The 24,156-nt window shown below is 48.6% G+C and overlaps 2 protein-coding genes across 9 annotated transcripts in view; one reads left to right on the top strand and one right to left on the bottom strand.

Moving 5' to 3' along the window:
- Positions 1-210: 210 nt before the first annotated feature.
- Positions 211-13,845, top strand: LOC135811532 (uncharacterized). Of its 4 annotated transcripts, XR_010552621.1 has the most exons (6): positions 213-557; positions 2,367-2,436; positions 2,638-2,739; positions 5,204-5,268; positions 10,849-10,903; positions 13,050-13,845. XR_010552621.1 is itself a non-coding variant. In XM_065324770.1 (5 exons), exons 1-5 carry the CDS (start codon positions 476-478, stop codon positions 13,077-13,079), a joined length of 339 nt encoding a protein of 112 aa, XP_065180842.1. In that variant the 5' UTR covers positions 211-475; the 3' UTR covers positions 13,080-13,845. The 4 variants fall into 4 exon arrangements, 1 of the variants encoding a protein (XP_065180842.1); XM_065324770.1 differs by lacking the exon at positions 5,204-5,268 and having other exon boundaries at positions 211-557; XR_010552622.1 differs by lacking the exon at positions 2,367-2,436 and having other exon boundaries at positions 217-557.
- Positions 13,846-14,995: 1,150 nt separating this feature from the next.
- The window catches only part of LOC135811531 (uncharacterized), an 18,621-nt gene continuing 9,460 nt past the window's right edge, over positions 14,996-24,156 (bottom strand). For 3 of the 5 annotated variants that reach the window (XR_010552618.1, XR_010552620.1, XM_065324769.1), the window contains 6 exons: positions 22,136-22,309; positions 20,912-21,061; positions 19,267-19,443; positions 18,918-19,020; positions 16,647-16,847; positions 14,996-15,894 (listed from right to left, as the gene is read on the bottom strand). Coding sequence is in view for 1 of the 5 variants with exons in the window: in XM_065324769.1 (XP_065180841.1) it covers positions 22,285-22,309 (25 nt within the window). In the remaining 4 variants the exon portion in view is untranslated. The remainder of the gene's footprint in view (positions 15,895-16,646; positions 16,848-18,917; positions 19,021-19,266; positions 19,444-20,911; positions 21,062-22,135; positions 22,310-24,156) is intronic. The other 2 variants (XR_010552617.1, XR_010552619.1) reach the window with 2 other exon arrangements.

The raw sequence follows: 24,156 nt of genomic DNA, 5'->3' as shown, positions 1-24,156 counted from the left end.
ACGCTTGTGGCTCAATGTAGCTGAACCATCGGACCTTATTTGTCAGCTTGGATCACGTGATCCATCCAGCTGCCGCGTGCGGCAAACAGCCCAAATAGCGCTAACTCTGGCCTGCGAGCGTTTGCTGCGACTAGCGCGCTAGCGCTCGTGACATACACAAACGCGCTAGCCAGAATGCTTTGACTTGACTTTGATCATGGCTTTCAGCTTCTATTTTTTGAAAAGTAGCGCGCTCAGACCAGCTCGCTCACTCTTTTCCTCTTCCATTTTTTAGGGCAATTGTTTTGTTTGATAGACGAAGCTTAGGGTCTCTTTGGGTTTGCAACCCTTACCCTCCTGGAAAAAATCATAGTTGCTAGACTGCGACACTTCAGACCAGGTACTATTAGAGCCGCTAATGGACGACGAGCTATTTTCCGCTATCCGGAGCTCAAGCATTTGAGCCGCTAAATGGACGAGACTCCTGCGGCAAAGGATGCAGAGAATGAGGAGAAAACACTCGTATGGAGCAGGGAGTAGGTATTGTACTACTTCCTGGTATGGAGCACTGAGAAGCGGTAAGTCTTTGGGCAATTCTTAGCCACTGCCCAGTAATTACTTTCTCGCCATAATTATGTTCTCGTTTTTCGTGTCTTCTGTAATGCCAGTACACTAGCAGTACGACTACACTGTAGGCGAGAGTCCATAAGCCAGAGTGTGCAGCTCCCCATCTATGCAGCATAAACAAATTCATGACAAATTTCCTTTGCCTAAGGGCTGGGTTCCACTGCCGCTCCGCCGCACATCATCCACGGCATGAAACGTCATCATCACGAGCTGGTCCAGCGAGGCCGCAGCTCATCACCAGCTTTCGCTTCGCTGCTTGATACAAAAAAAATGCAAGCCGCGGTCACGGCTTGCATTGTTTCCCGCACTTAATTGTTTTATTCGGGGGAATTTTAATTCGTTGCACAGGCCAGAACACGAAGATTTTTTTGGATTTCACGCATGCGCAGGCAGGCTAAATGTCATCAAAAAACGTCGAGCACGATCGCGGTATCGTGAATGGCGAGTGTCACTGGAACCACGCCGCTCTGCTGCATGCAGCCAAGTACCGTGGAGCAGCGGAGCTGCGGAGCCGCAGTGGAACCCGGCCCTAACCAAACTTATAGCAATTTGAAAATGTTTAATTTTTCATAAAAAAAACTTGACAACATTGTTCTTGTGTAGAGTGCCGCTGGCAACTCCATCGATGAACTCCATCAATGAGCGCAGGGATAAAGTTTAGAAACCCTTCGAGCGAGAATGTGTTTTCAAAAAGGAAGCACAAATATAGTATGGCCCCATCAAAGCCACTCGCTGACTACTTACCAGTAAAATGGGGTTGGACGGTTGTCAGATTAGCTGACATGTTTTCTGCCAACACAACCATAAGCAGTTGTCAACTCTCAAGACTAAAAGAGCTTGCGAAGAAAGTGAGAAACCTTGGCTATGACAGCACATGAAGCGTCAGAACATAATCGAGCAAACTTGGACCTAGATTACCAGTGTCTGCTCCAGAGCCAGGTCAGTGGCCCTGTTTGTGAGTACTTGGACCTTTTGGAAAAAGAACACTGGGTTACCTGCGACCCGGTCGGAAGTCCTGTCGAGTACTATACTTTTTTATACTTCGAGGGTATACCGCCACTGACAGGCTGCATACGCGTGCAGATGCGTGCGGCCAGAGTGCCCAGTGCGAGTACGTTCATACATGTACATGTACAATCATGTACATCAGGAAGTCGAAAGTAAGTTTACGACTCCCTGACACACAGTAGCCGCACTTGAACGCATCTGGCTCTGGCCCAGTGCTGCAGGAGTTGTGCCAGGTAGACGTGTACCCGGTTTGTGTTAAATCTTAGAGCAGGTACTGCATACCCTATCATATCTGTGTACATGGGTATACAGAGTCAGTGTTGTTGCGTCCCACTCAGCACCCTTCTGGTTCACTTCGGCACCAGCACTCTTTGCGTATGCAGAGCTGAGTAGAGTGCAAGTTCGGACCACAAGTAAACTGTAGCAGCTAGTTGCGAACCTAACCTGTGCCGTGATGCACGGTACTTGTGTGCATCTACTTCATCCCTGAGTAACCCACCAGGTATATGGTGCACAATAGGGCACAGTAAATAATCAGCATGCATCGCAGTTTTCTGCAACATATTCCTGAAGTCACTTTACACCACAGAAGAATTGCGTCGCTGACTGGAATTCGATACCGGTTTAGTTTCTCTCTGGGTCATTATGAATCATAGAAAACCCGTCATACAATAGGTTCAAGCTAAAGTACCGTATCACCATGGTAATTCCTGGAAATTCGGTGTGTTTTCTGCCTTTTGTTAAACAAGCAGCAATGTGCAACAGAAATTACCATGGTGATACAGTAGATTACCGTGTGAAGCGGTGTGAGATGCAGCAAAGGTGAGCCTGTTACTGTGAGTCTATGCCCTAAACAATAAACTTTGCCGTGGGATGATTATCCTTGGGCTGCACACTCTGCACACTTATTGCTAGGTATATCATTGGTCTTGTTCGGATTGCAGCTGTTCAAACTTGTTTTGTTGTGTATTACTTTATTGATTTATTTATTCTACTTGCCTTTCCTATCTTCTTGTGTTTTAGCATTAGGCGATTTGATCGCAGGACAAGAGAGGAGCTGATGGACGATCTCTCCAGTGTCCCTCTTGGTTCGGAGCAGCGCCGAGTGCTGACGTTGGGACTTGGGTAAGGATGGGTGTTCCCTCATGTTTACAAGTTATCCGTTTTGTCCAACACTAACGGTTATATGCAGAATACTGCTGAGTCAAAAATGTGCAACAATTAGCACAAAAACTGACTGATGAGATCCTGACATTCAACGACCTGATGCTTAGCTGCATCACGTTTATATCCGTAAGTGTTGGACAAAACGGATAACTCGTAAACTGATGGTCCTCTTTTTCAATTTTAATCCTTGGCTCTCCATCCGAGTTCCCTCGTATGTGTAGCTATTATTATTTTTTTGGTGACAGTCAATTTTTTCTTCAGACTTTTCCCGTTTGTGTCTTTCCCTAAAACTAGTCAATATTTTTATTTACTTATTTTTTTGCCCAGGCTCTACATTCTACCTTTATTTTACTTAGACTAGGGTTAGCTGTCCGTTTACCAGTACTCATCCACACATATCTGCACATAGGGTCTACACAGAACTCTATCAGTAGATATTTTGTGTATAGGGGGTTGTCTATCCACCGAGATAGCACTATATACTCCCATTCTGTGTGTTCTCTGGTAGCTATGTCCCTTGGAGACTATACGGTGTCAGTGTGGTGACCGAGGTCAGGCCGTGTCTGCACTGGCATCGTCAACTTTGCCTACTGCTACGTGCTCCCCAGTGCTCCATCTGTGTCCTGTAATTTGTTTGGGGAGGGGGGGGGGGGCAATACCGGTACTTCAGGTGCAGGGGACAAGGGGGGGATGGGGTGGGGGGACATCATGCCCCCAATGAACCTCTCCAGGCGTTGTTCTGGAGTAGACTAACCATAGGCGGAGTGTACACATGCAGCACATAGTTTGGGAGCTAGAACGCGATCGGACTCAGGCATATGCAAAGGCAGTCTATTGTGATAGTAGTCCTGGACTGATCTCACTATGATGATATAGGTCGTGCCCAGCATCACAATGCCAAACATTATAAATGACTGTTTTTTTTGCCTGAGGGGCTAGATGAGCATGCGGCTAGACTGCCGATGGCAACCAACAGGCTCAAGGCTGTGTTGAGACTTCGTGTGAGCGACCCGAGTCAATTGTTTACTCGCCATGACTAGGCATCGCATTGAGCATCGTATGCCCACTGATATTATGTCACTGTTCTTAGTCGCACCGGGGGCGCATGCCCGTTTTCAGGAGACTTCTCAAAACACATAAGCCCTGGGTCCTGAAGGTTAGGCCTATTGTTAATCTAAATAGTCCTGGCTACTATCCCGCTGAGTTCACTGACTTTCTACTGAACCCGTATGTATGTGAGGAAAGTACTGTTCTGACCTCAATTGCGGATTTCATCAACTTGGTAGAAGGTTTGCCTGTGCGGGACGATCATTTATAATTGAGTATAGATGTGACCAGCCTTTACTACACCAACATCCCCAACGAGCTCGGTTGTCGTGGTATATCACACACAGGTGTACAAGGTGGATGCCCCTCGCCCTTCGTACATGGTTAATAACAGCAGTGACTTCCTTGATGTCAGTCATTCGGAAGAAAAATGAGTTCGTGTATGGTAACGATGTGTTTCGGCAGATCCAAGGGACTGCCATGGGTTCGCCTGCAGCAGTGGTCTATACCGACATTGTTATGCTGTATTTGGAGAAGCGGTACGTTTTGCCGATCTTAGAGGGTTTAGAGGTTCAGGTTTATAGACGCTTTATCATTGCATGGTTGCGAAGGTCAAGTTCAGCGCACTTTAGATTGGATTAATAAGTGTTCGGCCCTCAAGTTTTCTCATGAACTGGCACATGATGGCATTGATTTCCTGGACACCACAGTTTTCCGTAGTAAGGGATACATGGCGGTGAAGCCTCATTTCAAGTTCACCAATCGTTTCCTGTATCTGCTTGTCGGTAGTAACCACCCCTGTAGTATGGGCAACGGTGTGTTCACTGGGGAGTTGATCCGTATCCGTCGGTCTTCGACCCTTGACCACCACTATGAAGCTGCTGCCGAGCGGCCGAAGCAGGCTTTCCGGGCCCGTGTATACAAGCGCTCCATCTTTCATCTTTCAGACCCGTACACTAGGAATGGATGCGCAGGGAAGGTATGTTGGTCAAATTGGCATGGGTTTGGGTTATTTCTGTAGTTGTATACAGTGCTCCTCATTGTATTTACCTGGGCCCGGCCTGCTGTCCTTCGCCCGTTGGTCTTGAGGTCCAGGTGTAATACCCCTACCATACAGTCCGGTGGCCAGCGCGGTTGTTGTTACACGGTGGAACATCGGCAAGAGGTTGCTTGCTCGTTTGCCTCATGCTCAGTGTCCTCAGGGAGTTAGTATTTTCCTCCTGTTTGGATTTTGCAGTGTCTATGGTGTCGGTAATTGAGTTTTTGTTCTGTATGCTTTTCTGTGGTGTGTGGCCGTTGTTCACACATCTTTATTTGACTTGCTTCCTGGTGTGGTGTACCCTTTTGTTTTATATTGGTGTTGGTCTGGCTGTAGAGTTCTAGCATCCGTAGCTGCCTCAGGGGGTGCCACTTCTCCCATCGGCGTCGACTAGTCCGCCGGTACGTGGTGCTATATTACGTTTAGTTGTCTGTTCCATCCTGTACGGGCTGTGTCCTGCTGACCACACAGTCTGGGTCTCCATACTTTGCATGTTCTCATCGTGTGTAGTGTTCACACGCACATATATGGACTGTCACACCCATATGTTGTACATGTGGCTGCACGTGTTGTCTCTTTGTCGTACCTGCTGCTGTATTTGTGTCTCTGTGCTGCTGACCCGTACATGCTGCTGCGCTGCTTTGTTGTATTGCTGACACGTGCACCTTTTTGTGCTGATATGATATCGAGTACGCCACTTTTTGTGCTGATGAGGGCACCACTTTCCGATATCATGTTTCCTTTCGCCATGTCAGTTGTCAGTTCTCCCGTCGTCTCCTGAAGTGTAGTAATGAATAGCTCTCTCTCTAGCTCTAGAGAAAAATCACTTGACTAGTCCGTTTGATGTGTGGCGTGGCGAGGGTATAGTAGAGGCAGCTCGTTCTCCAACCGAGACGACATTTGGCGCCCAACGTGGGGCTCAAACCCACGACCCTGAGATTAAGAGTCTCATGCTCTACCGACACATATATGCACGCGGCACCGTTTGTGCTCCTATCCATTTACATATGCTGCTTTCCACACCTGTGCTGACAGTCGGTACGCACCGACTCTGTACGCATGCACGCACACCATTACATTCTGTTGGCATCATATTAGTGAGGTTTTGCATTCCGAAATTCGGCAAAAGATTCGGCACGCGGGAGCGAGGTCGAAAATGCACACGAAGATGCGGCATGTTTGTTCGGAAAAAGCTCACTTTGCCGAACATATTTTTCGGATGAATTTTCTTGTGGAAGAGCGCTAGCGCGTGATTTATTCAAAGAGGTTTCCTATCTTGGCATGGCTTCGCAGGCGTCTTTGACGACATCAGCATCGTCAGCTACCTCTGATTGCTCCTCTCCACTGCCTGTCTACTCTCTTTCGCCTGGAGTGTCCTCACCGTCATCTGTGTGGCTGAAAAGACTATAGCGATACCCATAAAATTTGACTTAGCCATGGAGTTCGTTTTTCTGAGGCGACTGAGGAGGCAGGTTTGGCCCTCGACTCTTTGGGCGCGATCAAAGTTTGTCGGAATCAGCAAGAAAAGGAGCACGGGACAGGACATTGCTGATGCTGGGGCTCACGAAATCAAAACACATCATTTTCGACTTGCAAAACAAACGTCGGTGCGAAAATTCGACATTTTGATGTTCGACAAATGACCAAAGAACGCCGAGCCGAAATTCGGAATGCAAAACCTCACTATTGCGGAGCTTTCCGGAGCTCCGAGTTAGTTGTTGTTTGGAATACAGCAAGAGAACAACATTACATTGGCGCTGCGAGCAAACGCCTGATCCTCGCCATGTCCCTACTGTCACTACCACCTCCGGAGCCATTCCCGATCTACAGCAGTCTCTACGACGCTGCTGCCCATTTTCCTGCCTGGGAACGGTGTTTCCAAATCTATGTCGCAGCAGCCGGCATCTCGGATGACACTCGCCAGAGAGACACTTTCCAGTATGTGGCCGGCAAGGACATCCAGCAGCTCGTCCCTACGTTAGCCAATACTGGCAACGATCTCGACGGCCTCATAACCGCCGCCGCCGACTACTTTCAGTCGAAGCAGAGCCCCAGCATGGCCCGCTTCCACTTCCGGCAGGTCACCCAGCAGCCTGGCGAAACGTTGGACACGTTTTATACTCGTTTGCTGGCATCGGCAACGACCTGCAGCTTCGCCGACGATGCCCAGAAGAACGTGGCTCTCTGTGATCAAATTGTGGCAGGATGCACGTCCGATCCACTCCGCAGAAAACTGCTGGAGACTGCGTCCCTTGATCTCGCCAAGGCGCTCAAGGCCGCCAGAGCATTTGAAGCGTCAGTGGAACAGACGACGGCGTTCCGGCGCACACAAGACTCGATCAATGCCCTCCGTCATCAGCCACCGTTCTACAAAAGGACACAGCCGCCTCCTGCTACTGTTTCAACTCCGTCGCGTCGACCGATGCAGTCTTCGCCACATCCAGCTGCAAACTCGTACCACCAGCCACCTGCCCCAGTCGCCACTCGCGCTCCAGGCCAGCGGGAATCCAGCACATCGCTCTGCTACCGCTGTGGAGAGCCAGACCACCCTGAGTCACGTCGCTACGCAGTTTTGCACTGTAAACGTCTGCCCATGGGCGTATCGTCCGCATCCGAGATCCTACAGCGCACACTGGACGCCATGGCTCGCTGGCCTCGACGGTGTGAAGAACGTCCATGACAACATCTTCTACTTCGGTAAGAGCGTCGAAGAGCACAACCGACGACTCGCCGCCTGCCTCCAGCAGCTCCAAGATCACAATGTTACACTCAACCGAGCCAAATGTCACAAATCATTGAAATGTCACATCCTCAAGCCTCGGCTCAAGTTCATGGCTAGCGTCTACTCCGACAAGGGCATCCGCGCCTCTCCCAGCCACCAGCAGTCTGTGGCTACATTCTCTACGCCATCTTGCGTCAGCGACATACAGAGTTTCCTGGGTCTCACCAACTTCCTCCGCCGTTACATTCGTAACATGGCCGATCTCACCACGCCACTCCCTGCTCTCACTAAGAAAGGTACTGTTTGGCGTTGAACTGATGTTGAGCAGCAATCATTTGATGCACTGAAGAAGGCCATCGCCGAAGACTGCATGCTGCAATACTTTGACCGCAAGCGATACACATCACTGTATGTCGACGCATCGCCCACCGGCCTCGGCGCAATCCTGTGTCAACGCCAAGACAACGGCCACGATGCACCTGTAGCATTCGCCAGCCGTGCACTCTCCGGCGTCGAGCAGCAATATTCTCAAACTGAACGGGAAGCATTGGGTGTCAAGTTTGGCTGCCTTCGCTTTCACCACTCCCCGGTCCTCCGCCTGCAGGATCTCAGCTTCCAGCTCCAGTACAAGCCTGGCCCAGAAAACCCGGCCGACGTCAGTCGCAATCCGCAGCCTCATCCCGACTTGCCAAACATCGGCGCACAGGAAGACACTACGTACATACATGCCCTAGCTACAGCAGCTAAGCCGAATGCGTTGGCTCTGAAGGAGATTGCAGACGCCACCACCGCAGACACCACACTGCAAGCCATCCTTTCCTCTCTGCAATCTGGCCGCTGGGATTCCAACCACACCACGGTCCGCCCGTACTTTGCCCTCCGCCATGAACTGTCTGAGAGTGACGGTGTACTACTCCGCAACGACCGTCTCGTCATTCCCACGGCCCTCCAACGGCTTACCCTGCAGCTTACACATGCGGGCCACCAAGATATTGTCCGCACCAAGCAACGGCTCAACAGCAAGGTTTGGTGGCCCAACATGGCTACTGAAGCCGAAGCACTCTGCCGGCAATGTATTCCGTGCCAAGCAACTCTCTCAACGACACCGCTACGTCCGGGAGTCCGTGCCCACACCACCGTCCACCAAGCCGTGGAAACGAGTCTTCGTCGATTTGTATGGACCCATGCCAAACGGTCAGCACCTGCTTGCCACTATCGACCAGTTGACTCGCTACCCGGTCATCAACGTGTTCAGCACGACACCCACTACGGCCGGTGTTGTTAAAGCTCTGCGCTCTACATTATCCATGTTCGGCTTGCCCGAAGAGCTAGTCTCGGACAACAGTCCTCAGTTCCGTTCTTCGGCTTTTGCTGATTTCCTCGCGCAACACGCTATCCAGCACCGCCACACCCCTCCTTTGTGGCCACAAGCAAACGGAGCAGTCGAGTGCCTCAACCGTACCATTGGCAAAGTTCTGCGAACTGCCAAACTAGCTGGCGAAGACATCAATGTTGCATTAGACCAATGGCTCCTAGCGTACCGCACCACGCCACACCCTGCCACTCACGAGGCACCGGCAACACTCATGTTTGGTCGCCCCATCCGCGACAGCATACCCTGCATTACGGCAGCCGCACCAGACTTGCCTTCAGCTGCCCACCGTGACCAGCAATTCCGCCAATCCCAGTGCGATGCTGCCAATGCCACCCGCCGGTCAAACGCCCCCATCCTCACTCCTGGTCAGCGCGTCTTACGCCGCAATGAGCAGGCACACAAGCTCTCACCACAGTGGGATCCCAACCCCTGGACCGTGGACCAGATCTCTGGGTCTACGGTGACGATCTCCAACTCAGCAACTGGCCAAAGATCGACTCGCCATAATTATGTTGTTCGTCAAGCCCGTAATTGTTGTCACACCGCCAGCCCATCACCCACTACCAGCTGAAAGTTCTGCCACCACACCTTACAAAATTACAACAAAATCACATGCAAGAAGTCCTTTCACTTTGACTACTGCTCGTTGCGTGACATCACTCCTCACCAAAGGACTTCCTGGGGATTAAAATCCTTAACAGAAAAATGTACGAATACCGCAACTGACTCTGTTGTTCTGCACGCCACGATCAACGCGACTGCGTGCAAGACACAGCTGATCATCGTCGCTGTACTCTTCCCTGAGCATGTTACCCTGTCGCTGCAGCCTGCGACAGACATTCCATAATTCCACCAACTTGATGGCTTGATGTTCCCATTGACGTCGACCATGCGGTGTTGCCATTGACGACCTTCAACTTCAGGTCCTTGCCGTGGTCCGCACCATTCAAGAGATGGGCCACATTTGGTGTACTTTCACCCAGTTGGTCACTTATTTTAACCTTGCCGACTTTCCACTGCCGGACTGTTGCTTCAACAACTGGCGGAGAGCACATACGCATATCATCACTCTTCCTTGCAAACATCATTTCCGTCTCCACCACGTCCTTATCAGCCTGATCCATGCCTGACACCCCCAAGGCACTGTCCACTGTGCCGCCGGGCTGGTGGAGCGACGGACCGATTCTCCAGTGACGGTCGTCGTCCACAAGGCTGTTGGAGTGCGCATCCAAGATGTGCTAGAGCTGTTCAGTGTCGTGCAATGCTATCGCATGAGCTGATTGTTTAGTAACTGGTGGTGTTAGTGGACAGTATAGCGTAACTTGTAGTTCCTTGGTCTTTCTCTTTTGTATAAACAAACTAGTAAGCTAACGATAAACTAGTTACACTGAGACAATTCGACTGGCACAAATTACAACAAAATCACATGCAAAAAGTCCTTTCACTTTTACTACTGCTCGTTGTGTGACAACCACCATCATCAGTGTGCGCACTGCGCCTGGTTTGGTGCATGCCTGGTGGAATATGACATAGCGGCTGATGCAGTGGGCATGTCAGGTAACACCTAACGCATTGAAAATGACTCAACTATGACTTGGTTCGATTGCAACAAACCTAATGATAGTGGTACCGAAACATTCGGGTAACCGGAGTAAGTGCCAATTGATATTTTTGGCTCCAGTCAGTCAAGTGATTCAATTGCAATACAATATATACATACGGTGGAGCTCACTTAGTACGTACCCGGGTAAGGCATACACCTGCATAACACGGTCCTCTTTTGTCGCACGGATTTTCCTCCCATAAGCGCATATTCAGATGTGTACGGATACGACTGCTTCCTTCTGTTCATGTGATTCATTGTCGCTGTGTTACTGTATGCAGATCTCACTCAGCTCTGCTCTCCGAGCATTCTGCTTCCAACACGACTTCCCGAAAGGTATGTATGGTGGCTAATAATTAGGGCTGAAACAATTATACCGATAACTCGCATATCGATCGTTAAGAGTGCAATCGATAATCGTTAGTGTTCAAAACGAGTGCTAACAATTTTTTATGCATGTATATGAGTGACAGTATTCCAGCCCTTGCACTCCATCCGATAGTGAATATGAGTACAATCATGTACTTTCAAGCGCAGTAAAATTGATTTGTGGCTTTGAAAGAGATCGGAAGAGAGCACTCTTTGTCTTTTCAGTTCATTTGCGGGAAAGGTCAGAGATAAGAGCAGTTGCTGGAGGGTAATGACAAGATTCTTCCCTCTAGAAACAACATGAAATTCTCTAGAACATGTTGATAAACCAGCCAGATGTCTACAGATGTCAACAGTGCGGTGCCACAAATTTCTAACGTAGCAAAAGTATCGTGGAATTTTTTCATAAACTGGTGTTCGAGGTACACGGGTAGAGCCGACAAGAATCGATAATACCAATATATCAATCGTTAATGATATTGGTTGATCGTTAAAGGGGAAGTTAAGGCAAAAATTAAAATTTCACCAGTTGTAGTCTTCGGGGTGCTGAGTCGAATGGTCTTGGTCCGAGAAAGCTGAGACGCTCCCTTCCTACTTGAATCCCAATCGAACTCGCGCACTCCACCGAAACTGGGTGACTGCGCCCTACGAGATGGGGATTTGTATGCAAAATGTCACTAAAAGCGCCATTTCGTTCTTATAAAAGCACGAATGACCGCGATTGGCCCATATGTTGTAGTCTTTTGGACGCTGAGTCAACTGGTTTTGGTCCGAAAAGGCTGCGATGCAGCGTTCCTCCTTTATTCCCAATCGAACATGGTTGAAGAAGCGGTCACGTGCTCCTGGGTGCCAAAATCACCTGGTCACCACGCCAGCAGGCGACAACTTTCACACCAAGGTTCAACTCGAGTGACAGGACTGCACCCAAAAAAGGTCAAAACAGGCTGTAAGTTGTACCCTGCAGGCACGGTGACCAAGTGACTGGTGTACGCAGGAGCACGTGACCGCTTGTTCAACCATGTTCGATTGGGAATTAGGGGCGAACGCTACATCGCAGCCTTTTCGGACCAAAACCAGTCGACTCAGCGTCCAAAAGACTACAACATATGGGCCAATCGCGGTCATCCGTGCTTTTATAAGAACGAAATGGCGCTTTTAGTGACATTTTGCATACAAATCCCCATCTCGTAGGGCGCAGTCACCCAGTTTCGGTGGAAGTGCGCGAGTTCGATTGGGATTCAAGTAGGAAGGGAGCGTCTCAGCTTTCTCGGACCAAGACCATTCGACTCAGCACCCCGAAGACTACAACTGGTGAAATTTTAATTTTTGCCTTAACTTCCCCTTTAAGAGTTATTGAATGATCGTTTCAGCCCTACTAATAATGCGAGAGTCTTTACAGATTCCAGTGCTCTCATGCCTTTTGCAAGTTCCGTTTGTAAGTCAAATGGAACATGGTTTGTGGTCAATACTTCAGCAGTAGTGGTGCGAGAATATTCGGGTGTCAAATTGCTCGGAATGGATGTATGATAACGGAGAATATACCAACATGTGAATCACTTGGAGATATGGTTTGCTAGGTTCTGTTCACACTCACTAGGCTAGACCCTCTCGAATATTGTACAGCAGTTTTGGCCCAAGAGTGGTAAAGGGCACGGGGCAAGCTATGTCGGGACCTGCTGTAAAGTCCGCCATACACGAGCTGTACGTCTTATCGGATGGGATATACCCCTGATATTGCTGATAATGAATGGCCCAGTTTCATTGTACTGCTGTCCGCGATATTATATCCTTAGTGGCATTAACTTCTCATTACTTGTGGGGACGCATGGATCATACGTCCATCCAACACCTGCCAATCGGAACCCACCGACAACGCTGTCGGTTGGGTTGGACCACAATCGGTTGGTTTTTGAGTCCAATATGCCGCCTTGGTAGCACACAGCATTGCTAATCTGATTTTAAATTAGCTGCGCAAATCCTGGCATACTGCCCGTAAATGCATCTAACTCCCAGGGTACTTATGAGTTTTTAGGTCTATGTGGTACTTGTGTCGCATTGGCAGCCACTGTTCCGTTCTGTATTTTCTGGTGTATGTGTCGTTGAATCTCCACAGAAAATGTGCTCGCGCATTAGAAGGAGGTGAAAGATGCACCTGCAGGAGAATACATGCTTAAGAGAAGGCAGAAACATGCCCGGATCCACCAGAACTAGTGCTGGCAAGTCAACAGAGGCGAGTACTGATAATGTTCCAGATTGTGGTAGGATCACATAAGCAAAATTGACACTGGGAGGGCACGGCGGTGGGTCAGCTCATGGCCAGCGCCAGCTCCAGTGGATATCACGTGCATCCAGTTCTAGTACTATAGTATGACTGCTACAAAGTAGTGCGGCCCTAATAGACCTCGGGTCAGGTGCCGAAGAACTGGGGGGGGGGGCATGTGTCGATGAATGGTAATAACTCCGGAAATCATGCTGGTATATCGAGGGCGTGGGCCAATGAAGTGCTGGATTGATGGTGGACGACTGTACTGCAATCTTGGCTGGTCCCACTATCGCAGAGACAGCACTTCCTGGTGCAACCACCCTATCCTGCAATCTATATAATAATTATTATAAGAGATTTGTGTGAACGATTTTAGCATGATGCAAGTCAGCTTATTGTGCTGGGGGCCTGGCTACATGTCACTATAGCTTTTTATAGTCTCGATCACCGCATTACGCTGCCTTGCGTTGACTTGATTGAGCACTCTTTTTGGTTAGTGTCAAAGGTATATGTAATATGTATCTGCCTTCGTGCAAAGCTCTCTTTGTGCGTGTCTTGCAGATAGCTCGCTGACTTTGATGCTTTGAGCCATTTTCAAATAGCTTTTTTTGTTCATTTCATATAGACCGTATTGTCATTTGTTTAACCTCCCGCTCTGAGCTCCACTGATGGGACCTAAAAAGGCTGAAACAGCTGTCTGGAGATTGAGCGTCAGTATTATGGATTTAGAATACACGATCTGGGGACAGCACTAGTACTGTCTAGCTGTTTCGTCCTTTGTGGACTCATCAGCGAATCACGGAGAAATAACTCTTAACTAAGGATGAACCTAGCAGCCATGAAAATAGATAAAATAATGCCTCCAAGCCAGAATTCAAGGCTACATGTGTAGGCCCGAATGTGCCTTGCCCGAGTGCTGAAACTGATGTCATTGAGATACGCATAGAACATCTGGCAAAGGAACTACTAAAGCCCCCACAAGCACGGTATTCTACTTCAACAAGGAAGAATTTTGAAAGCATGCACAGCCCTACATGTATAATGTTGGTATAGGTAAGCCTTGTTTGATAAATTAACATGACAAGGCGGGGGACGCACTGTGTTAAAAAACAGTGCTCCTGATACACTAGTGTGTCCTCGGCTTTGTCACATGCTGTCAACCGATCAACACATACAACGTTGCATGCAAAACGGCTGCAGCCTCGGAGTACGGAGTGCTATTTTGGAAAATGCTAGATATACAGCCTGTACTTATACAGGTGTTCTATCAACTAGTGCCATGACAACGGTAGCTGAATGAAACATGTACATAAACCCAGGGTCATCATTGCAAGACCCTCTGGGTCTAAGCCCGAAGTAACATTCAACTACATGACTGCATACACCATCATGTATACACCATCTTCGTAGTAACTGAGTCTACCCCTCACCCACTACTGCCACTGTGACCACAAGTGCGCACAAACAGAGGACCTTAGAGGACCTACTTCTAACTACCATGCTGGCCAAAGAAATCCAACCTTATGAATAAAATTGCACCGGGCGCTACGCAGCCCTAGTAGTAAACATACTGGACCGGTCTGTGCTCTCGAACGCGGCGCTACTTTATTAACGAGGTTGGATTTCTCTGGCCAGCACTGTACAAAATACACACATGCACACACAACACTGCTAGGCTTTCCACCACCAGACTAGGTTTGAGGTTCGAGAGCACAGACCGGTCTACACACATGCACACACAACACTGCTAGGCTTTCCACCACCAGACTAGGTTTTGAAACCGAAGAGTGGCAAAATTCAGGGCCAGACTAGAAAATCTGGGGAGACCTGATGGTTTTTTAAAGCAAAACACAGCCAACACTCTGCAGCCTCACAGCCTCAGGCAGGTTTTCCCGAGTGCACAAAATTAAAAGTTGTTGAGGCACCACGAATACAGTCGGGCGTCACAGAACGTGGGACCCAGGAATGTACGTGTATACCTCTAGGAACACCACAGCCAATGACGTTTTAAAAAGAAACGCAGTGTCAATAGACTCAAGTCTCTGCTTTTCTGGAATACAGATTCTGCTACACACGTATTGCTCACTATCCAGTGGGATGTGCATCTAAGAAAGTGGTACAAGAAGTCAAGGAACTAAGCCTAAGGCCAGATTGCTGAAAGGTTTTGTATAACTGACGAGCCTGACCCCTTGGAAACAACAGCCGTGGATGCGTGGCTCTACTGTAATAAATGTACAGGTACACAAACAATTTGAATGCAGAAATAACAACAACAGGGAGAGGTGTAGGAAAATATACTCGGACCCTAGTGAATTTGCTTGTGTATTAGCTTGAAAACTTTGGGTACACTTGTTGAGAGACCTAACTGCATGCAGCTAAAATATGGAGTGCCGTTGTCACCGACGACTTTTCCAGTAAAGTTGCGGCTAACATCTTCTCAGGTATTCCCGGGTCTTCGCTAAGGCCGTAAGGGTGAATGATATCATGTGCGTCTTCTATTGCTGATGTCGCTACACTCGATGGTGGTGCAAGATATTGAGATGCCGTATGTCTCGAACCTTTTCGCCAAGTCTCCGCGGCCATCGCGCAAGAGGGTCGGGAGCACCACAACTGCAACGCCACAGATCCAAGGATCGATTCTCGGACAAAACATTCTTCAGATTGCCAAAGGTCCCCAGTGCTTGGCAATACTGGCCTGTACAGCATGAACACACCACACATACGCCCACACACCATGTACCATGTAAACGCCCGTTGCAGGAGAAGCACGCAAATCTGCAAATGAATTGGATGTGCACCCACAGATTTTCTCGTATAGGAACAATAGCTGATCTGAATCTGAATAAAACAGATCAAGACTAGTGCCAGATAACAGTCTAATCCGCACAAAGCAACTGGCGCAGCCATGTGAATCTCGAGCAAAATGGACAAACATGTCCCCAATTATCAGCAAACGGGTGTGCGTTACAGGATTGGCCTGACAACTTCAAACAGGCACAATCCACTAACGTGGTGCCCCGTCAACTGCAACGGGAACACACCGATACAAACACAGCCCCACAACAGCAAAACGGGAACGCCGTTACAAATATGGTGCCCTGGCAACTTAACGGGAACGCACCAACACAAGCTGGCCTGGCACCTTCAAACAGGCACAACTGACAAAACACGGCATCCGGCAACAGCAAATGGGTAGGTACACCGTTACAAGAACAGTCCATCGCACCAAAATGCTGCTGCCACAACATTATAGCAGCAGCACGCCAGACATGCATACATGGCATTCCCAAAAGCAGATACTTGGAGTCAAATTCATCCATCACACTGTTTGTTAGGGCTGAATTTTCCAGTGACAATAGCAAATCCCACCTAAGGCACATGTGATGAGATCTGTACACCAACTATAGTCACAGAATCAATGCACATTAGTAGAGCATAAGAACTCACTTGCGCTCATACCCTGTCACGTAGAGATGCTACTCTACGTGTACTGTTCCGATGTCCATTGGGGTGGTATGCCGGCCACTTGCCAGATGTAGAGCTTTTAAGCCGTACTTTGCCACCGTCTGCTTGCCATATCACCACCTCACTTGCAACTCTGGATTCCAGGACTATCGCTCCAACAATCAGCATGGAGCGGGAGCTAACCTGATAACAGTTGAGAGCGTGACAGAGTATCATATTTAAATAAGGCCGAGTAAGGTGGATCCCTTTGGCAAAAGTGAACACAGGCTTGGTGCTACAGGCATGGGCTGTCATGTACCGGAATAGCCAATACCGGGCATGTTTCGTCGACAGTAGATGGAACTGCGACGGCTCCACCGTATATGGCCGCGTCTTAGTGACCTTCAGGCGCAACGTGACCAAGTCAGGTGCGAGACTCCCAGCCTCCCACACAAATACTCTTTGGCTGTCAAACGAGTGAATACTAGTAGATGATGCTAAATACTCGCTGGCAAACAATAAGCCATACAAGGCCTGTAGTATACTTACCCACAGCATAGCCTGATCTACAATATGACTGATTGGATCGTTGTAAGTATTGCCGAAAATGGATTAAGTCGTCCACTAAAAGCTCTTTGAAACTCGGATGTTGAGCCAATATGGCAATAATAAAATTAATGTAGAAAGGAAAAGGACGTATCGATATGAGTGTAGAGTAACTGTCACTATATTCTAAATACAGTCAGAAAGTGCAACAACCAGGCACTAAAACATTTGACGACCCGACTCCTGGCTTCAACACATCTCCGTAGTGTTAAAGGGGAAGTTAAGGCAAAAATCAAAATTTCACCAGTTGTAGTCTTCGGGGTGCTGAGTCGAATGGTCGTGGTCCGAGGAAGCTGAGACGCTCCCTTCCTACTTGAATCCCAATCGAACTCGCGCACTTCCACCGAAACTGGGTGACTGCGCCCTACTAGATGGGGATTTGTATGCAAAATGTCACTAAAAGCGCCATTTCGTTCTTATAAAAGCATGGATGACCGCGATTGGCCCATATGTTGTAGTCTTTTGGACGCTGAGTCGATTGGTTTTGGTCCGAAAAGGCTGCGATGCAGCGTTCCTCCTTTATTCCCAATCGAACATGGTTGAACAAGCGGTCACGTGCTCCTGCGTACACCAGTCATCTGGTCACCGTGCCTGCAGGGTACAACTTACTAGCCTGTTTGACCTTTTTTGGGTGCAGCCCTGTCACTTGAGTTGAACCTTGGTGTGAAAGTTGTCACCTGCTGGCGTGGTGACCAGGTGATTTGGGCACCCAGGAGCACGTGACCGCTTGTTCAACCATGTTCGATTGGGAATAAAGGAGGAACACTGCATCGCAGCCTTTTCGGACCAAAACCAGTCGACTCAGCGTCCAAAAGACTACAACATATGGGCCAATCGCGGTCACCCGTGCTTTTATAAGAACGAAATGGCGCTTTTAGTGACATTTTGCATACAAATCCCCATCTAGTAGGGCGCAGTCACCCAGTTTCGGTGGAAGTGCGCGAGTTCGATTGGGATTCAAGTAGGAAGGGAGCTTCTCAGCTTCCTCGGACCACGACCATTCGACTCAGCACCCCGAAGACTACAACTGGTGAAATTTTAATTTTTGCCTTAACTTCCCCTTTAAGGAGAGACCAAAGAGGGAAAGGTAATACTGGTTTCGTCATCGTCCAGTAACAATCAACATTTCTTGTTCTTGTGGGACTGTAGCTTCAACTACTAGCTTGTGCTCATTTTCGTTGCGCTTACCTTCCCCTCTTTGGTCTCTCCTTTTAACCTTGAACCTTCCAAGTTGGAAGGCTGTTGGTTAGCGCTACGGAGATGTGTTGAAGCTAGGAGTCAGGTCGTCGAATGTCTCAGCACTCTGTCAGTTTTGTGCCTAGTTGTTGCATTTTTTTTACTGTAGTTACAGTGGTGGACAGTTACTCTTAACTCGTATCCATATGTCCTTTTCCTTTCCAATAAAAGCTCTATCCGCAAATATGCCGAGGCGGCTTGCCGTCTCTCGCTCTATGCCATGCAACACAACTGTTGAGCGAGCAGCTTTTAGGCCAGCCCCATTGCACAACAGGTAATAGGCTACTAATAGCGTAACGCAGCTAGGTAAACACGAATCGATGAAAGAGGCAGACTTCTTAGAACAAAGAGACTAGTTGTGAAGGACACAACATTTTCAGCAGTCAGCAGTAGGAGAAATTGCTCTTAATTTTGCAGCAATACTAGGCTTACACGTTTGTGTCTTGCGTTCTGAGACGGAGTCCTTGACTAGCTCGTCACTGGCCGCACTCAGAGCAGCAGTCGTCACTGGCCGCACTCAGAGCAGCAGTCGTCACTACACATGGGTTGGGAAGCAATGGACAAAAATAACACTTGCCATTCACACATGCACTGCTTACCAGCTAAGTTAATTATGTCATACTGTACTGCAGCAAGCAAGGAACTGGCAATACCTGCACCAGGCCTATCTACTGTGACCCATGCCATTGTGAAAGAGAAGAGGCAGCATTTGACAGTATGAGCGGTGTGATGAACGGGAATGCATAATACAAGCCAGTCGAGCATTGGTACATGTACTTACGGACGCAAGTTGGCTGCACACCGCTCCACTGGCCGTTGATTTCACAAGTACGCACGGCCGAGCCCATAAGGACATAGGGAGATGTGCACACAAACGTGGTCGTGTTGCTGAACATCAAGCCGTTCACGGTCATTGAGCCCAGTGCCGGTGGTGACAGGACCTGGCAGTCGGTTTGACCTGCACAAGCACAGAGTGCACAGAGCACAGGCATTCAGTGCATGCATGTTTGGCCTAGGGGTGAAACGAGTGCCAAAATTGAGGACTCGAGTACTCTTTGAAAAAACGAGCGAGTATTCGAGCGAGTACGAGTATTTTACTGACAACATAAAACAATGTACTGCACACACTCTCGTAACACTGAACGTATTACACCTGATACACATGTAGTCTTGCATGCAGCCTAGTGCAGGAAATAGTCTGAACTACGTCTTTTGTTGGTAAGTAGGGACAAGTAATAATTTCAACTTGCATGGGTTATCAGTACTGGTCAGAGTAACAGACGTGCTTGATGTACAAGCAAACAGTACACTGTGCATAAGATACTTTGAGTGTTTTGCGACACGAGTCCTCACTCCTTTCGAATTTTCGAGCAAGCACTCGAGTATTCGATATACTCGTTTCATCCCTAAAACGTTTGCGTATGTGTGCGTGGCACAGACGTTGGTTTTGAATATATTGTAGTACACGCATTGTGTAAAGGAAATTGATGCGAAGACTGCCTCAACATGGCCATGCAAAGTAATAAAATAAATACAGCAGTGAATAGCGGTCAACAGTAGCTCAGACTCTACATTTTGCATGTAATAGAAGTCATAAGCGTAAGAGCAAGAAGAGGGACAAGACGAGTCAAGGGACAATCCGGAGGACGCAATACCATACGACCGACTGTTTGTTTCTACCAGCGTTATTGTACCGTCGACACAGCTCTGACGACGATATACTGGGCGAATGCCGCGGGGCCTCCCAGCGTGTCAGCGGCAGTGGGTGATGGGCAGATAACAAGGTAGCTTGCGGACAACATCGGTGGCATGAAGCCTAGTGACTGCCAAGCGTCTTGGCGCGACGGGCGAGCAGTACAGTGTCATGCCCCAGGGGTGCTGTGGCTGTCGACGTCGGCGGGTCGTGAGGTGCGTTCGCAGGCCTTCATGGCGCTCGGACAACTGCAATACTAGTACACAGACTCTCACTACTAGCTACATAGTACTCTGATTCTGGCACGTTATTTCTGCATTGAATAGTGATTGATTTTCCGCGCCGAATATCCGACGCTGCATGCATGTCCAATGCGCGTCAACAGTACTTCACACTTTCCTTTTCCCGCGTTATCACCTCAGCTATGCCAGTTTTGTATGTGGAAACCCCCTATATAATAGCAGTTTGGCCTATATTTTTAATCATTCAATATCTACCTTCACTGATGAGCTATGTATTGGCGAAACAGCTGTCTGAAGGAGTTTATCAATATCGTCTACGGAAGTGTCCTCGCAATGGTGATGGTTGTGTGCAGGAGGGTCTAGTCGGCTAAAGAGCGCAGTGTGGTGGTGGGGGTGACTCAACATTTTCTTCAATGGCCGAGAGCTCTGTCGCACCCTGTAATAATAATAGAAGTCATGGTACTACTATCAGTGCTGCTGCTGGTGCTTACCTGGGGCTGGTGTGACCTTGCCTGGGCAGTACTGTGCATCAGAGCCATCAGCACAGTCGTACCAAACACCGTCGCAGCGCTGTGATGGCAGGATACAGCCACTGGAACGCAGGCAGGGCAGGTAGCCAGACTGGCGCTGCAGTTGAATGGCTGTATACACGTACCCATACACACAACACACAAAGCAGTCAAGAGATGAAGAAAGTGTCTGCTCGGCACATCTTTTGTACAGTCAAGAGATATTAGCATATTTGGAGGAGGTGGTAGCCTAAAACAGGCTCGACAAAAGTTACCGGCTTATGCCAACAACTCAGTGTTCTGGTAGAGTAGACGGTTCGATACCGGAACGCCTTGACAACCAAATTTGTATAGACCCAAACCGATCATCAGCGTTGATTTTTCACTCGAAATATGTTTGTGGAAGGAAACTGGCATGTTGAAGTTTGCTCTGGGGCCAGAGTCAATCGAACTGAGCCACTCCTCTGTGTTGACCCATTGCCTCCAAGTTGCCCAATTTTTCGCTTCAAAAAAAGTTCAAATCAGAGGTGGCTCCAAACCGGACACGTTTTAGAGTGCACGTCAAATTCACTCTGGGTCTGAAATTAGGTAATTGCTATCGCTCCACGACGGCCAGTACAGAGTAACAATAAGCCTTGTGTGTGCTTCCATTAGTTTTGATTGGTATGCGGTGCTTTATTGGCAAGAGGCGAGCCGCTGTTTATCTGCGACAAGAAGTTGATTTTTCGAAAGTCGTAAAACTCAAGTCGCAGTGCGAAGCAACACGTCAAAAACTCACCTGCTTAGTATGGCGCGTATGGTCATCGCAGAGCCATGAAATTTTGGCTCGGAGTATAACACATCGTAGTCTCACTGTGACATATGTTTTCTAATCAAAATACCAAGAGAGAAAGTGAATATTGAGTCCGTTCCGGTTTGCAACCTGTGTCCTATTTGAAACCGTCGGCTCTACCCGGTGAAACACCCTAACCATACACCTACAAGTATAACATATATCCTAAGGACTCAGGCTGAGATGCCCGACTGGTCCTGGGTCCTGTGATAAGCACGATCATCATTTGTGATGATGAAAAGTGGCAGGTAACACCCAGACTATTACATGCTCTGTAAATAGGAAAGATCAACGCCACCAGAATCTGCCTTCCTACAAGCCTGAAGCTTCTCTACACAAGAGGGATATATTGGCTCTCTTGAAATTCAACTTACGATTACATGAGGCAGCTGCCCCACTCCAGGAACCGTCAATCTGGCAGATGCGCACAATGCTTCCCTGCAGGTTGTATCCGGAATTTCAGCCGAAGACGACGCTGCCTCCAGCAGAATAGTTTGTGCCCTGGGAGTAGCCGTTGGTCGGTTTAGCTAGCGGTGTGCACACACCGGCTGTACACGTCACAGGCACGTACACACACAGGCACACACACACACACACACACAGGCACACACACACACACACACACACACACACACACACACACACACACACACACCTTGACCTTGATACACAAGGATTCTTCATTATTTGCCACGTTTGAGCTGAGCTGCGATCATCGCGCTTTGTTGCAGTGTGCTAAAAAAACAAGAACAAAAAACGGCCAAAAAGTGGGGTGGCTGAGGCCGCCCCAGCCACCCCAGCTGTGCCGGCCTTGCATGCCTGGTGTACGGTCTGAAAGATGAAAGATGGAGCTCTTGTATACACGGGCCCGGAAAGTCTGCTTCGCCTGCTCGGCAGCAGCTTCGTAGTGGTGGTCAAGGGTCGAAGACCGACGGATACGGATCAACTCCCCAGTGATCACACCTTTACCCATACTACGGGGGTGGTTACTACCGGCAAGCAGATACAGGAAACGATTGGTGACCTTGAAATGAGGCTTCACCGCCATGTATCCCTTACTCCGGAAAACTGTGGTGTCCAGGAAATCAATGCTATCATGTGCCAGTTCATGCGCAAACTCGAGGGCCGAACACTTATTAATCCTGTCTAAAGCGCACTGAACTTGACCTTCGCAACCATGCAATGAAACAAAAATGTCACTGATAAAGCGTCTATAAACCTGAACCTCTAAACCCTCCCCCTCTAAGATCGGCAAAATGTACCGATTCTCCAAATACAGCATAACAATGTCGGCATAGACCACTGCTGCCGGCGAACCCATGGCAGTCCCTTGGATCTGCGGAAACAAATCGTTATCGTACACGAACCCGTTAGTCTTCTGAATGACTGACATCAAGGAAGTCACTGCTGTTGTTAACCGTGTACGAAGGGCCGGGGGCATCCACCTTGTATACCTGTGTGTGATATACCACGACAATGCCACATGACCGAGCTCGTTGGGGATGTTGGTGTAAAGGCTGGTCACATCTATACTCAAAAATAAATGATCGTCCCGCACAGGCAAACCTTCTACCAAGTTGATGAAATCCGTAGTTCAGGCCAGAACAGTACTTTCCTCAAGTACATACAGGTTCAGTAGAAAGTCAATGAACTTAGCGGGATAGTAGCCAGGACTATTCAGACTAACAATAGGCCTAACCTTCAGGGCACAGGGCTTATGTGTTTTGATAAGTCTCCTGAAAACGGGCATGCGCCCCCGGTGCGACTAAGAACAGTGACATATAAAAATAATGGTCATACGATGCCCAATGCGATGCCTAGTCATGGTGAGTAAACAATTGACTCGGGTCGCAAACACGAAGTCTCAACACAGCCTTGAGCCTGTTGGTTGCCATTGGCAGTCTAGCCACATGTTCATCTAGCCCCTCAGGAAAATAAACAGTCATTTATAATGTTGGGCATTGTGATGCTGGGCACGACCTATATCATCATAGTGCGATCCGTCCAGGACTACTATCACAATAGACTGCCTTTGAATATGCCCGAGTCTGATCGCGTTCTAATTCCCAAACTATGTGCTGCATGTGTACACTCCGCCTATGGTTAGTCTACTCCAGAACAACGCCTGGAGAGGTTCATTGGGGGCATGATGTCCCCCACCCCATCCCCCTTGCACCTGAAGTACCGGTATTGCCCCCCCCCCCCCCCCAAATAAAGTACAGGACACAGATGGAGCACTGGGGAGCACGTAGCAGTAGGCAAGTTGACGATGCCAGTGCAGACACACCTCACCTCGGTCACCACACTGGCACAGTCATATGGTCTCCAAGGAACATAGCTACCAGAGAACACACAGAATGGGAGTATATAGTGCTATCCCGGAGGATATACAACC

Source organism: Sycon ciliatum, chromosome 3 (genome assembly GCF_964019385.1).
Source record: "Sycon ciliatum chromosome 3, ocSycCili1.1, whole genome shotgun sequence".
Taxonomy (NCBI): domain Eukaryota; kingdom Metazoa; phylum Porifera; class Calcarea; order Leucosolenida; family Sycettidae; genus Sycon; species Sycon ciliatum.
The sequence above is the reverse complement of the archived record's forward strand: the minus strand, read 5'-3'. Positions and strand labels throughout refer to the sequence as shown.